General features: G+C 43.3%; 1 protein-coding gene across 2 annotated transcripts in view; it reads left to right on the plus strand.

The window, feature by feature from the left end:
* The first annotated feature begins 697 nt into the window (after positions 1–697).
* The window catches only part of kank2 (KN motif and ankyrin repeat domains 2), a 33,039-nt gene continuing 16,737 nt past the window's right edge, over positions 698–16,999 (plus strand). For both annotated transcript variants that reach the window (XM_080447973.1, XM_080447974.1), the window contains exons 1-3: positions 698–788; positions 10,914–11,006; positions 16,622–16,705. In XM_080447973.1, coding sequence (XP_080304099.1) covers positions 16,669–16,705 — 37 coding nt within the window. In that variant the 5' untranslated portion in view covers positions 698–788; positions 10,914–11,006; positions 16,622–16,668. The remainder of the gene's footprint in view (positions 789–10,913; positions 11,007–16,621; positions 16,706–16,999) is intronic.

The raw sequence follows: 16,999 nt of genomic DNA on the forward strand, positions 1-16,999 counted from the left end.
TGATCGGATATAACTTAATCGGAATACGGTGTCGCTTGCCGAAAAGAACCGATCTAATAGATCAGTTAAATCCGATCCATTTGATCGGTTCTTTTCGGCAAGCGACACCGTTGTACCACAAGTATATAAACAAGGCTTCAGTTTCACTACAGTGTATCCAGTGTTTTCAACGTAGTGGCGGACTGTGCCTTTAAGAGCAGAGGGAGGGGGGGGGGGGGCGTTCTGAGCATCTTGGCTGCGGTGTTTTTGTCTCCCTGTCAGAGAGAGAGAGACAGGGTTGCCATGTCCGCCTATTTATAAGCGAATTTGGGCTGGTTTTCTCTAAAGTGTAAAGTAAAGTCGCATGTAAATATTGGTGGTTGCGTTTTTTTGGGCTTGTTTCTAAACTGTAGTTGCCTATTTTGGGCTTGTTCCCTAATGTTGTTTAAACCAGTGTTTCTCAAACATTTTCAAGTCAAGGACCCCCAAATTTATATTTGTCTGCGGACCCCCATGTGAAAATATTTTATGCCAGTAGGGACCCATTAAAATGTTTCAAAAATATTCCACATTTTTCGAATTTTCTTCAAGATTTTTTGTTGTTGTGAAAATAGCCAATGTATTATGTTTAAAGGGCTAAGGGTTCGCTTCTTTTGGGCTTGTTTTCATATACCTGGTTGCATGTTTCTCTCGCAAAACCTGGCAACACTGAGGGAGATAGAGAGAGAGAGACACACAGAGAGAGAGAGAGCGCCCCTGGGCCAAAGCACAAGCGTCTATGTCTGAAAGGATTTCCATGCAGAGGACAGGTAAGGACAACACGCATGGTACTCATACAGCAATATGTTGGTTGTTTATTGCGAGCCTTTAGGTGTGTGAAGATGTATTCAAACACATAGATTAATATGCGCTCTCGGATCGGACTTCTTTCTTTGTGAAGCGTGGTGGTCCGTGGTGGTCCAGCCCTTTCTTTCCTCTCCGGGGTAACGGTCTGCTTTTTATCCTTAAAATATTATTACTATTAATATTACTAGCAACTAGCTCAACTGTGGTGATGCTTTCAGAACGCTCTGGTAATTATGCTTTCAGTTTTTTGGGAATTTATATGAATATTTTTGGAGTATTCTTTAGACTGTCCCTCAGATCTGTGCGCGTCCAGTATATGTGCATCATTGATATGAACTCATGCGCCGAGGAGCGCACACAATGCATGCTGCTATAGCAGCAATATCATCATTCTAATGTACAACTACAAGTTTGTCCTTCATTGAACTAGGTTTCACAGATTAATATTGTGGAAAATAGCAGATCTACAAGCTCACAACGCCTCGCAACGCCAGGCGTTGTGAGCTTGTAGATCGGCTATTTTCACAATTTTTGCCTCTTTTATTATTTGACCAATTTTGGCCAATGTTTTGACCAGTATAATAGTTTGGCGATTACTTTTGATGCAGTATAATGGTCTTTTTTCTTTCTATTTGGCTGGTGAAATAGCACTCATAAAATAAAATAAATGGATTTATGCCTTTCCCCCCCAATGTCTCATGTTTATGAGACAATGCATGTGTGTATAGTGTATAGCTATAGGCTTGTTATATTGTTTTATTTATGCCCAAGATAATGTGGTGAATGTGTGATCCGTTAATGTAAAGAAAACCCCCATCCATCCATCCATATAGTTGCTGAGACTCCAGGGAGCGGGTGGGATCGTGCATTGTGAGACTTTTCATTACTTCCAGATGTGCATCAGATCTGTTTTTTTTGCTGCCGCTTATTTTGCCCTCAAAATGTGCTTGTGTTAGATGTTAAATGGTCACCAACCATGAATCGATGATTTAGCCCACGATGACAGCCCTTTGTGGGATGTTGTTGCACAATTGAGAGAACTTCTTCACAAACGTTTCATTTCGGAGACAGAACTTGACAGGGTTTGACTTTTGAGGCGCAGCTGTTTGTCTACAACAGGGGTCCTCAACGTTTTGCAGGCCAAGGACCACTTATAGCTGAGAGAGAGATGAAGCAGGGACCCCCCCCCCCACAACATATTGGATTCATGTTAAATGTGTGTTTACAGGCATTTAACCACACTTAAAACCCTGAATACTTTGTAAAGTTGACCTTTGGCTCGGTACTTGGTCTGCTCTTTTTTCCCTGTACACCAAACCTCTTTGGCGAAAATAGCAGATTGCGACGTGTTGTGAGCTTGTAGATCTGCTATTTTCGGCCAATGCTCCCCTCAGAATATATTAGGGATGCTAGGGTTCAAGTGGTTAATGTATATACAATTTAAAAGAAAAGGTTCCTATCACACAAAAATTTGGAGACCCCCCCCCATGTAGTAGCTCTGAGGACACCCCCGGACCCCCTGTTGAAGACCTCTGGTCTGCAATATTTAGGCCTCTTGGCTATAGCTTATTATAGTGGTTTATTTGACCTAAATTATCAGCATCATTAGCAGCAGGCCTATACAGTATATGGGCTTCGCATGACTTCTGTCCCATTGTCATATTGCTGCCCGGGGCTGGTAATATAGTCCATCTTTTACATTTGTGCTCGGTTGGAGTTTACCTTCATTAAGCTCTCTGCAGCCACTATAACCATTGGGGATGGAATGTGTCTGCCTTGTCTCTCACGGTGGACTCGGTTACAGCGTTTGGACCGAGGGGCTCTAGCAGAGGAATTCAACAGGGAGGAATGTAAAGGTTATAAACCCCATTTGCACGGTGGGCCACACGCCGGGCAATTTAAATGCTTCAGCGAAACTAATGAAATTATGCCCTGAACCCGCTGCTCCATACGTGTCAAGGGTCATTAGGGATGTTGTTGGGACTCTTTCAGCAGCATGGCACACTTGTCCCTTGGTAGCATATTGTTCTGACACCTTACATGGAAGGCTATATCCCAGCAGGCAAAACCCTTTCAGCATACAAGATTTGTGTTGTTGGAAATGTTTCACAAATATTCCAAAATGTTCTAACTTTTTCAAGGTAAAAAAAAAAAAAGATCTACATGGGTGGCTCGCAGCAATTTTTGCGTTGTTTTGTGAGCTTGTAGATCAGCTATTTTCAAATATCCAATATGGTTAAAATGGTTAAACTCATTTTGATGCTCACATTTCGCTGAATGCCCCTGGAACCCCAGACTGGTGGTCCCCGGCCCGGACCCCCCTTTGAGAATAACTGGGCTATCCTGCAGTATACTGCTTTTTTAAGAGTAATTTAAGCCTGATTGATGGGCTACTTTGTTGCCCGACGACTTCACGCTGAAAATAGCCGATCTACAAGCTCACAATACATTGCATCGCCAGGCGTTGTGAGCTTGTAGATCAGGTAGTTTTACAGCTTAAAACAACAGTTGGAGAGACCTTAATGTTTGTTATTATACTATCTCTCTATTACCATAACACTACCCCCAGAGGCCCAGGCCCCAGACAGTGAAGTTGTCTGGTTTAATGGCTATTTCATAATGATGTGTTTTTCTTAAATCACTGGATTCTTGTGCCATCCCATCAGGATGAGTGTTGCAATCGATAAGGCCAGCCTTACACCGCCTACCCTTTCAAATAGACACGCACAAACAAACAAAAGCAATATTATAATAATAATAATGTATTTTATTTATATTGCACTTTTCATTCACAAGGAATCTCAGAGTGCTACATAGTCAAAAGCATGAAATCAATCGCAAAAGGTTAAAAATAAGTTTAAAAGATGGTGTCAAGCATAATAGAATAAAATATTATTCTATTATTTTATTATTCAATTATTTGACAGCATTTGCACGAATGCATAGGAAATCTTGGAGCTCACCTCCCAGGGTCAGCATTTACAAAAGACAGAGACAAGACAGAAAAAAACATACATCCTACATATATCCTATACCATACTCTTTAAAAGGCAAATAGAATCAATAAGTTCTTCATAGCCTAACTAAAAACAGTGCAACTAATAGTGCAATTCATATATCATGATTCAGTTCATCTGTCATGATTCCGTTCATCTGTCATGCAGTTCATCTGTCATATTGGCTACAGGATATTGCTGACTATGTGCTGGAAGTAAGACTTCGTCATGTTGTCAGTCTATATGGTTTTACTTATGACAAAAAATAGATTTGCATACCATTTAAGGGCTTAATTAAAAGCATTTCCTACTATGTTTACACCAGAAGGTTTAGAAGAACAGTTCACTAAGTGAAGTTAAACAGTACTGTATTGCCTTAGCTGCGCCCGCCAGGAGATTTGGTCAGGATTTAAGGGTTAATACCCTTACTTATTTAAATTGAGCGGGGAAACTAAACCTGTCATGTTTTCAGTGTGGGCATATGGTCTGATCAGGAATTTAAAGTACCACAAGCCAAAAAAAAAATCATTATCTGCTTGACTAATCTGTTTTAATCTCCTTTAATCCGCTAATCACCTGAAAAAAAGAAGATGGACAGTTCCATTCAGCACTGCACACCAAGCCAGCAGAATGCACTCGTTTGTGAACGTTGGCTTCATCTGCTTTGTAGTCTGCGTTCACACAGGCCTTCAGATTAAACCATTTAAACCAGGAAAGCATCTGTGTAACCACATTAACCATTATTTTATACTTTGGCTATTCAAAAATAGCAGATACAAGCTCATACTTATGTAATGGAGATTTGCCATGCTCTAACACTGGACTCTTTTAAGGCTGCCTTGAAAAGACACCTATTCTCTCAGGCTTATGGCAAATAGTTGTTTGTTGTTTTGTTTGGTTGTTTGTTTGTTTGTTGGTTGTTCATTGTTTTTGATGTAAAGCGTCCTTGGGTTCATGAAAGGTGCTATATAAATTGAAGCTATTATTTTTTATGAGCTTGTAGATCTGCTATTTTAGAAACATCTTGAACATTTTTGCAAATCTTTGAAATACAGTTGAGTATATATTTTTAAAGCAACATTTTTAACTCAAATCTTTGCTTCTGGGGGTCCCTGAAACAACATATTTTCAGATGGGGGGGGGCCGCAACCAAATACATTTAATTTTGGGGGTCCATGACATGAAAAAGTTTGAGCACCACTGATATAGCAACATACGTTTTTCAGAAAACTGTTAGGATTTAGAAGACATTTTGTAGAATCTGCCTCAGGTCTTTAATGGGTTAAACCAGGAAGCCATTGATGAGTTCCCTGAGAGGAAACCACTTTACTACATCAGCACCGTTTGTGAGATTACTTCCTCCACCCTGCTGTGCTGTCCCCTGGTGACACAGCAACACACGCTGACCTGAGCTTTGAACCCCAACACTGCTCTGACCAGCTCTCCCGACACACAAACACTGCCATCTGGACTGTGTCTGCCTCCTCCCCAGACCCCCAGAACCCAGAACCCCTGGCCTGCACTTCCTCAGATCTTTACAGCACTCTGTGACGCTCTTTTTTTTTTTGCTTAATCCCCATCTCCACCGCTGTACAGGAATTCTCCTCCTGTAGCGCCTTTTTATGTTTTTTTGGGTGTTTTTCTCTCCGTCTTTGTTTCCCGCGCCACTCCTCTCCTGTCCCTCAGCCCCACCCTTTTGCTCAGGCAGTTTCCTGTCGGAGGTCAGCACAATGACCAATAGCAACTGGGGTTGGTGTTTATTCTGCTCCTGTTCCAGTAGAAATGTGAGCAGGCAGACCCCTCCCTGCTGGGCCCTAACGCCAGAACAGAACGCTCCCTCCAGCCCCAGTGCCGTCTGTTTCTCCATTCCACCACCCTTTAATGTAAAAAACAGTGACATTTGTAACAGGCACACACACACAGCCCTGTAGGGGCATGTCTCCACGTCTGTGCTATGACTTCACTGTCACCAGTTCAGCCTCCGAATGAGTCACAGAGACGTCATCCCTGTGATCAACAGCACAAGAGATTGCTATACTACTGTATGAGAGCCTCACACTTAACCATTTAAAACTATTTCAAAAACAGAACATTTTGGAATATTGGGAGACATTTCTTTTACATTTTTGAAATATTTTGAAGATTTTCACCCGTAATGACATAAAATAGGGACTCAGGCTTAAAAAGTGGTTTAAATGATCCTGTCCTGCTTGTCCTACACTACAGTGATTTGCACTATACAGCAGCTTGGCATTTAAAATAACCCTCCTTCTTGATGATAATAGCCATTGCTGCCTCCACATTCAGTGTGCAGCAGTTGTTCAGCAGAGAGGTTTGTAGTATATTAATTAATTATTCATTCAAGACCAGTTGGCTGAATGAAGCCATCTGTGATCCAGAGTATGTGGAGGCACGAAGACGTCGTAGCAGACCTAGAGCTACAGCATATAGATAAAGAAAGACCTACTCTGAACATTACGCAATCTCCACATTTACCACCTAATCAAATTTCTTGTTTTTGTTCTGCATAATGAAACATTGCACAGTGAAGTCATTTTTATTTAGCCGCATACAAACAATACGTCTCACTCTGTGATTCTCTATTGTGGGTCTATTTTTAGTTCAGTGGAATACACAAATGATTTTAATCTCAAGGCGTAGCCATTTTAAATCATGGGAAGCGGTCTTTTGAAACCTTATTTACTTAGCAGTAGGTCAGAAGCTATTGCAAGCCCATGGCTAATCGCTGAGATGTTCCTTAACAAGTGCAGACGAGGTCCTTGTGTCAGTGGTAGGATTACAATGATTCATACTGCTGGATTCCAGATCTGTGAAACAGTCATGGTGTTCTCATTGGGAGAAGTTTCCATCTAAAACTCTCCACTGCATTTCTTCTCGCCTCCCCCTCCTCTTTCAGTCTCCCCTTTCTTTTTTCTCACATTCCCTCTCTTTTTTTCCCCCCACTCTCACTAACGTACTGTACCATTCTCCTTCGCTCACCCCTTTCTTCCCCTTCGATTCATTTGGTCTTTGCCCTGCTCCTTGTTACTCTTTCTCCTAGGCTTGGAGGAAGTGACTGCGTTGTTTCTGGGTCCTTGGGGAGTAGAGGGATGGAGCTGCCTTTCCTGTAACCCTTCCTCCATCAGACCTCAGACTATCACAACTGACCTGTTCCCTTTTACCTTATCTGTTTTCTGATGAGAGCCACGTGCCACAGAAGAGCATTTGTAATTTTGAAGTTGCACATTGAGTGCATTTTAATGGGTGGGCATAGCCACTGTAACAATTGGGCACTTTTACACTCTCAAATGTAAATTGACACTTAAGGATTTTGCAGTGTACGGGTGGGAAAATATTGTTATGTTATTGTTTAGGGTCAACCTGAGGTTGATCAACATCAGTTCCAAGTTGGAGGAGATGGTTCAATTAGGATGAGTTATGCCCGGCTAATTCTACAGTACAGCTGTGTTTGTGGAGCTGTGAGTCTTGTGACCAGAAGGATTCAGATATGTTGTGGTGGTGTAGGGTTGTCTGTGTGTGTTCGTTTGTGCTATGTGGGAGAGAGAGAGAGAGAGAGAGAGAGAGAGAGAGAGAGAGAGAGAGTTCATGCTATGTTATCTTCTATGAAGTATTTGTCTGTTACACAAGCATTTGCCTTCAACACAAGCATGGCAGTGCAGCTAAAACTCTACATTGTTCATCCAGACGACTTGAACAATCTTGCCATGGATACTCAATTTTCTATGGGCCGGTAATGAGGATGCATTCATAATGCCGGCCTTGTTCAGTATCTTACGTAATGAAGAGGCTGATCAGTCAGTGTGGGAGCCTCTGGGACCACGAGAACTAGACGTTGGTCACTTAACACATTTGTGCCTGCTTGTATTTCCAATTTCTGACAGTGTGTGGATGCACAACCAGGCCTCAGTAACCATTATGTTTGTTTTGAGGCTTATTTTCTTCAGTAGTTGACTCTCTCCCCTTCTCTCTCTCCCTGATGCCCCTCCCAGCTTTATATTAGAACCAGCTGTGGAACTAGGGTCTGAATGAATGGCTCTTTGTGATTTTGGCTGTCGTTCCAGTGTAAGGGTCTGTTTCTCTCCCTCTCCCACCCTTGATCCCATTGGCATGACCACGTTGCGAAACAATGGACTGGGCTGCATTGACACTTGTTTCGACGTTATGCAAAGGTCATGCTGTCGTCAGAGCATTTGGCTACGAAACCCCTCCGACAAAATGTCGGCCGCAGCCATCATCATACCCTGCAGCCGAGCCAAGGTATGACAATCAGGGACCATTATCACACAGCTAATCTGGTGGACATGATGATTAGTTCCAGCACAAGCTTCCACTTCAGATTTCCCATGCCGGGAAGACAGTATCATGGTCTTTCTAGATGTGCACTGCACATTTAGCTCTGTGTCCTGCACCGAAAATAGCAGATCTACAGGCTCACAAGCTTGTGAGCCTGTAGATCTGCTATTTTCGGCACATAACGACCAAGTGTGTAACCCATTAAAGCAGAGAAGGCATCTGTCATTTTAGGGTTTTGTGTTGGCTATTCAAAAATAGCAGATATACAAGCTCACAGCGTGTCACTTCGTGCCACGCTGCGAGCTTGTATATCTGCCATTTTTGAACATTTCTGAAAACTCTTGAAAGTTTGAGAACTACCGATTTAGAAGGCATTTTGTAGAATCTGCCTCAGGTCTTTAATGGGATAAGTCCGGCTTTAGATTTGGTCCATATGTCTCTATAGGTGTGCAATGTGCATAGCAGACCAAGGGTATTCCCGTAAGGGGCGTGTGTGCATGATGCCACCACTTTTAGGAGTCTGAGAGTCTCTGAGTCATGGAGGAAACAAAACAGAAAACATTGCTCAATGTCATCATGGCAGGGAGGTTCCAGCCTTGGATTGATTATTCACACAGTGGGTTGTTCTGGTGGAGTGAGCGATTTAAGGTGGTATAGAGCAGTGGTTCCCAAAACGGTGTGCCAAGGCACATTGGTGTGCCGTGAGACAAGTCCAGGGTGTGCCTTTAGGATTTAGTGGCACACCATCATGAATTAGGCTTGAAATAAATCAGTGCAATTATTTTCTTCATATAACATCGACAAACATAAATAAGTATGCTTGAGTTTGAACAGGTGCACATACTACCACACGTTATTATTATTGCAATATACAGTATAAAAGTACATTGTGCGCACTCATTTCCCATTACAGAGAAAGATTATATAACTTAAATAATATATTTTAATCACTTTCACCTGGCATCCCTATTTTGAGCATGTTGTTGTTTTGATATTATTAGTATTATTATTATATTGGATTTTTCCACAACTTATTATTATTATTATTATTTTTTAATATGATACAGGGCAAAAATAATGGTAAAAATAAAATTGTATTTGTAAAAAAAAATAAACATTTACAGATTGATAAGAGTAATAACACATGTCATAAAGGCTATTCTGCATGGATATGAATACAAGTCTGCCTTGAGATCTTGACTTGCCCTTGATCTTGACTTTACCCACAGTTTGAAAATAACTGGTATTGAGTGAGCTCTGAGCTGGGAATGGAGGAGAGCTTCCATGTGTGGATCTGGATCCATCTTGGCTGCTTTGCACACTGTGTCACATTGTTTTGATTGTGTTGATTCAACCCAGAAAGTGTCAAAGGAAGTGCAAAATTATATATTTTTTTATACTTTGCTGTGTAGGGAAGTTATTGTGATTGTCATCTGATGGGGGTATATACATATTAATATATATATATATATATATTAGTCATGTGACGTCTCAGTCAGTCAAAATCATGGTGTCATTCAGACACTCTGGAATGTTTTCCTGGATTTGCAACCGGTATTTGTTGTCATAGCCAGGCTTTGTGCAACCTCTCATAAGTCAGACTTCAAGGTGTTTTTATCCTCCTGATGACAAGGTCTACAGAGTACAGACCTTTAATGGAGTCTTAAGCCACTTTTATACAGAGATCCTGCAATAGCGGTGTAAAGAAGAGCCGTCATTAATGCCAGCTTTGCTTTTTTACACACAGCCAAACAAAGCCGCCCCCGGGTGTGCTTTAACCTGATGAGTAACACAACAGACAGTCATTGATGGACTGCTTTAAATTGACTGATCTATTGTGGATACTTACATGACTGTCTAGAAAAGTGTGTGTATGTGTGTGTGTGAAGAAATTGATGCAATAGCCTACAGACAGAATGACAGACAGATGGAGGTTTCCTCATTTCGTGTGTGTGTGTGTGTGTGTGTGTGTGTGTGTGTGTGTGTGTGTGTGTGTGTGTGTGTGTGTGTGTGTGTGTGTGTGTGTGTGTGTGTGTGTGTGTGTGCGTGTGTGCGTGTGTGCGTGTGTGCGTGTGTGTGCGTGTGTGTGTGCGCGTGCGTGCGTGCGCGTGTCGCAAACCATTGGATCGATCAATGCCAAATTTATTGTGCACACTGCCAGTAGGCCAAGGAAGTAAATCGAAAGATCTTCATATACTTAGAGTGTGTGAATATTATTCACATTTTCTGAATTAGTAATCTCAGTTCCACAGTCATCAGCATCAAGTCAGAAATCCACAGGAAAGTCACGCCTTTATTTGTTCCTGTCTTCTTACTTTTAACACTTTTAATTTGTCATCATTTCAGCAGTGACACAACAAAATGTGTTACCCTAACGGGTCCATCCATTTCTACACTCAGTAGAAATGAGTTAAATGAACACTCCTTATTTTACTGTGTAGAACAGCGATTCCCAACCTGTGGGCCGGGGGTCCACTGGTGGGCCGGAAGGATATTGCAAGTGGTCCCCCAAATAATTGGCAAAACACTATGATTTTAATGATCATATAACATTAACATGAAACAAAAAAATAGTTCCATTGATCCAAGCCGGAACACAATCGATTGATTGATCATTAAAATAAACCTGCTCTGAAAATGCTCAAGGCCCAGCCGTCAGATGGGTTCACTTTCACCCTGATCCACAAAAAGGTTGGGAACCACTGGTGTAGAACTGTCACAACCAAAGCAATATGGCAAAATATGTCCTGATCCCTGTTTTATTGTTGTTCCCCTCAGGTGCGGACCATAGAAGACAGAGAGGAGAGAAGTGAAGCCAGAGAGCGAGGAGACTGGGGCGGACACATCCTATCCCTGCAGCTCGGGCAGCTGGTATGAAGCGGAAAATAAATTCCCCCTTTTCCTAATTCATAAACCATTCCCAAACTTGTGCAGAATAGCGATTGCCAGAAGGCTGAGACTTTGGTAATGGAGTGGAAAAATCTGAAGATTTTTGTTGGGGAAGTGCAAAGAGTGGCGTTTCTTTAACGCCGCAATCCTCAGGTTTTAATCTCCTTGTCGCAGGCAATGAAAACCGGGGTGATATGTGTGAATCGGGACAACTTTAAATTACGCTTGCAGACGTTTCTCGACACATTAAGGACATAACTCCTGTGCTGTGCAGTAATTTACAACCATTATTTTTAGATCTCTGCTGCTAAACAGTTAAGGAGGCTTTACTGTGCGATGCTGAAGCTTGCTTTCACATGATAAATCAGGCCGTCAATTTCTCAGCCGCTGAGAGGATCAAAGAACCCACTATGTAGTGACATCCAAAAGGGGACATGGCGGAGACATATAATTTGCGCTGGATGACCTGTACCCACCCTTAGGGGTTTGTTAATCTTAATGGTGCTGGTAGGGGAGGGGGGGGGGGGAGAGAGGGGGACCAGGCCATGTTAACTTCCGTCAGTGTGGAATGCAGCAGTGGGAGGGTGGGGGTGAATATGGAGTCTGGGGCTGAGTCTGGGGCAAGGCATTTCTCCTGGAGGAGTCTGAGGGAGGCGCGGGCTGAAGAATGGTAGACTGGAGTTGGGGCGGGTGGGCGGGTGGTTTCACTGGTTTCTGTTCCCCGTCATTTCAAAGGAACACTGTTTGAGTGCCTTGAGAGAGGGGAGGAAAAGTTATCCACACACGTGCGTGCGCGCACGTACACAAACACACACACACACACACAGACAGACAGACAGACAGACAGACAGACAGACAGACAGACAGACAGACAGACACACACGTTTGTATTACTATACTTGTTGTGAGGACATAAGCATTTTAGGACAGCATCAAAAATATCTGTCAAATAGCCAAAACATTGCAGATCTACAAGCTCACAACATGTCACGCTGTTGTCAGCTTGTAGATCGGCTATTTTCCGGTGCGCGACACCGGCGTGCAACCAAGTATAAATGAAACATAACTCCAACCCCTAACCCCTAACCCTAACCCTAACCTCTAAATGTCTAATCCTATCCCTAACGCCAACCCAAATCTTTTCCTAATCGTAAGTCTAACTCCCCAAATCCTTTTTAACCATAAAACAAGCATTTCTCCTGTGAGGAGGTCCAGGAAAATGGTCCTCACGATGTATATTTCTTTCTCACATTCTACTAGACTTGTGGGGACGTTTGGCACTCACAAGTATAGTAATACAAGTATTCTCTCTCTCACACACACATACGCTAGGGTGCACAGACTACACACTGATGCACACACATCTCAAACACCCCATGAGGCGCAGGCAGAAGCAGAGGGGTCTGTAGTGGGGCAAGGGAACAGCCCAGAGTCATCACAGAGACTATAAAGGGGTGTGAGATATTGAAAGCAGAGCCTGGTGTCAAGAGGCACAGAGGGACAGACGGACGTACGTGACAAAAGAATGAAACGTTTTGGGAAGTGGCAAAGAGAGAGAGGGAAGGAGAGGAAGTGGACGGCCGTCATTTCTCAGGGATGGGATGTTTGGGTCATTTCTGTGTGGCTTAACCACAGACTAATTATATCTCATGAACTGTCCTCCACCCTCTTGTACCACACACACACACACACACACACACACACACACACACACACACACACACACACACACACACACACACACACACACACACACACACACACACACACACACACACACACACACACACACACACAATGGGGTAAAGTAACTTTACATTTATTTACTCAGGTACCGTACTCAAGTACAATTTGAGTCTACATCTAAATCTACAAGCTCACAGTGACCTTGTTGATCTGCTATTTTCAAACATTTTAGTACTTTTACGATGCCAATACTTTTGTACTTTTACTCAAGTAACATTTTGAACACAGGCCTTTTACTTGCAACATATTGTGGTATTGCTACTTTTACTTAAGTACTTCTTCCACCACTGCGCGCGCGCGCGCGCGCGCTCGCACACGCACACGCACACGCACACGCACACGCACACGCACACGCACACGCACACGCACACACACACACACACACTTTCTCTCTCTCTCTTTCTCCCTCTCTCTCTCACTCTCTGTCTCTCTCTCTCTGTCTCTGTCTCTCACACACATCCACACATGCCCTCTCGCCCTCAGCCGCACCCCATCCAGTCTGTCTTTCTCCCACTTTCTCACACATGTAGTGACGCCCTTTTCCCACAACACGCTATCTGCCACTCATATCCCACAACGCGCTACATATCTGCCACTCCACATCCCACAACGTGCCACATACACTGTATCTGCCACTCACATTCCCTGACAAGAGTATTTATACACCGACAAAACCAACTCTGATGAACGTTCCACTGCAAATCTTCTGTGTGTGATGGCATTCTACGAGAAGGACATTTATAAGAATAAAAATACATGGAATGACCACATTTGTCATTTCCTCCGCATAAAATCAAAGCAGCGCAATCGCTTCATATAGTAGTAGTGTTTCACAGAGTGACTTAACATTGTCCACCTGTAGGCACATACACTACAGTAGGCTACATACTCTAAGTGTGCGCTACGTGTGTGGCGGTGTTGCTGAGAGGGGCCGATGAAGGGGTGGTGATACAGAGAATTACACCGGGACATTAAACTGCATAAAAGGACTTCAGAAATACCAAGTCGGTTCAGTCAGTGTTTCCAAGTGCCCTAGTTTCCACAAACGAGCAAGCACTGATGACGGTCACAAGATAGAGAGAAGGAGAGAGAGAAGCAGAGAGAGAGACAGAGAGACAGAGAGAAAGAGAGAGAGAGAGATAGAGAGAGAGAGAGAGAGAGAGAGACACACACACACACACACACACACACAGAGACAGACAGACAGACTACATACTGTAGAGGGGGCGAGTGAAAGAGACAGAGGGGGGAGAGGGGTGAAAGAGACAGCAGGAGAGAGAGTGAGAGAGATAGAGGGGGGAGAGATAGGGAAAGAGATGGGGAAGAGAGAGAGATGGGGGGAGAAAGGGAAAGAGATGGGGGAGGGGAGACAGAGATAGTGGGGGAGAGAGAGAGGGAGAGTGATAGATAGAGGGGGGAGAGGGAGGGATGGATGGAGAGAATAGAAACTTGGTTCGTGCCAGTGGTATAAAAAACTGAGCGTGAACTGAGGCGAACCAAGAATGTTCTAGAAGCAAAGTGAAGTGAGACAGGTCCTATCTATGTCTTTAAAGACTGTATACGTAATGATGCTCAGGGTTACATCTGCAGTTCCCACACAGACCAATGACCTAGAAAGTTAATCTTTAGTAGGGAGGCACACAGATTCAAAGGCATGGCATTGTGTTCTTGACATCTTGGCTGGCAGTTCTGTACCGTATGTTAGCATCTATCTGGTATGGGCGGTGAATGTTTATACGAAATCAAACTGACGTGACTTTCTGATATGCACCGTAAAATCCTCAGGGAGCGTCCCTTTACAGGTCCATTTGGATCCGTTTTCTACACTCTTGGAGTTCAGTTAACAAAGAGGATTTTACTGATCTCCATAATGTATTTGAAACTCTCTAGAGGCACATTTTCATGGGAATCATCCAGTGAGCAGTAAGACCTGATTTATACTTTGTTGCACAGCGCGGCGTCCCTTGTCGAAAAGTTGCAGATCTACAAGCTCACAAGTGATGAAAATCAGGCTTGCATAAAGCGAATCAGGCTTGGATGTGATGCGAATCAGGCTTGAATAAAAGTGCACGGAGCTCGAGGATGAAAGGGCAAGCAGAGACCATGACCTGCTGAAAACCTCCTGCACATCATCTGACATCAAAGAGGGCGAAAGAGAAGACCCAGCTAGAAAATCTGAGAGGGGAAATCCACAGGAAGCAGAAAGGAGAGATATGGGAAGAGCGTGTGTGTGTGTGTGTGTGTGTGTGTGTGTGTGTGTGTGTGTGTGTGTTGGGGGGTGGGGGGGGGTAAAAAGGGGCTAGAGAGTGTCTGTAAACCCTAAATTGAGACACAAGGATAGCATGGACAAAGGATTCCTAATAAGGTTGTAACTGGCAGCCTCAAAGCGTCGGTCCTAGAATAAGCTGCCAGGAAACTTTCCCCTGTAACTTCTCTTCTATGAACACGGAGAGCAGAAACAAACAGGCGACGTACGGCCCGTATTCAGAAAGAACCAATGTGTGGGAGAAGACGAGGAAGCGTTGTGACTAGTGGGGGGTACAGCAGAGCTAACTTTGAACCCGAAAAACATAAACATCGATGGGTAGGATACGTATATGCCGTATATAGACTTGTGCATAATGTGCCGTGTATGAAAGGATCTCCATTTTAGCGCTAGTCATGTCCTTCTAGTTTCCATTAGGCCCACACATCAGTGTTTGTGTTTGCCATCATTTTTATGGTGTTATGCACACACACACACACACACACGCACACACACACACACACACACACACACACACACACACACACACACACACACACACACACACACACACACACACACACACACACACACACACACACACACACACACACACGGTCGCACACACACACGGTCGCACACACACACACACACACACACACACACACACACACACACACTCTCTCTCTCTCTCTCTCTCTCTCTCTCTCTCTCTCTCTCTCTCTCTCTCTCTCTCTCTCTCTCTCTCTCTCTCTCTCTCTCACTCTCTCCCCCCCAGTCACATTGTTCAAGGCTGCTCGGTGGGAGGGGTTTTGCTCTTGCCTGTGATTGGCAGAGGTACGGTACAGTAGGGAGTGACAGTAGTAGACAGTGAATTGGATTTTGGGCACTGATTAGATTATTGATTCACTGAACATTGGATGAGTTGCATCACATGAGGCAGTAGCACATGATGATGATAATGATGCAACATCAACAACACATCCGCTGGAAAGCTGTCCAAGGAGGGCAAAATAAGTAATAAACCGTACCGTACCAATGTACAGTAGCTCTTACAATACTTACATTTCGTTGCTGTCGGGCAGAAACCTCTTATCTCCATATTCTAACTTTTTGTGTTTTTTTCGTAAAAATAATGCCCTACTTGATCTACAGCGTCATACAAAAGCATAAAAAGTTGCAGATCTACAAGCTTGTAGATCTGCTACTTTTGCAATTTCTTAGCCTGAATCCTGAAAAGTTACTGTTTTGGACATATGAGGTTTCCACCCGACAGAGACATATTTTTACATTAATTTTGGTCTTCTGCTTTACTTTGCTTTTGCTTACTCTGCTTCAAGAGGTATGGGAACACTGTAGACCAGTGGTTCTCAAACAGTGTGCCAATTTTGTGGGATTTTGTGAAAACCACACATCATTATCACACATATAAAGAAAAAAGTGAAAGTAGCTTATCTACAAGCTCAACGCATCGCATTGCAATGCCCTGAGGGGCCGAATTATGAACTTGAAGATCTGCTATTTCCACAATTTTTGTTTATAATAATTGTTTATTAATTCTTCCACCACTGAGTGTTAGTAAGTCATTTTATCTGTCTGTCCCCAGGTGAGAATTTGTGGGTGATTGCGTGAGTGACAGCCCACCGGCTCATTATGGCTCAGGTGCTGCATATGGACCCCACCTTCCCAGGTACTGTACATTGTGTACAACTCACAGTTTTGTTGCTGTCGGGCAGAAACCTGGTATCTATTGTTACTTTTTATGGGGTTTTTTTCATTGTACAAGGGTGTCATGCAAGAGTATAGCAAAACAATGGCTGATGTCTCTAGCTCACGACATACTGTGAGCTCGTAGATCTGCTATTTTTGCAATTTTTTAAACGATTGAAAGTAGCTAATTCTGGAGAGCTTGTGACTAAATAATATTGGAGGTTATTTTTTCCATTTCCTGAAAAGAAACAGTTTTGGACAGGTTTCCACCCGA

Source organism: Gymnoscopelus braueri (assembly GCF_963280865.1).
Source record: "Gymnoscopelus braueri genome assembly, chromosome: 13".
NCBI classification, from domain to species: domain Eukaryota; kingdom Metazoa; phylum Chordata; class Actinopteri; order Myctophiformes; family Myctophidae; genus Gymnoscopelus; species Gymnoscopelus braueri.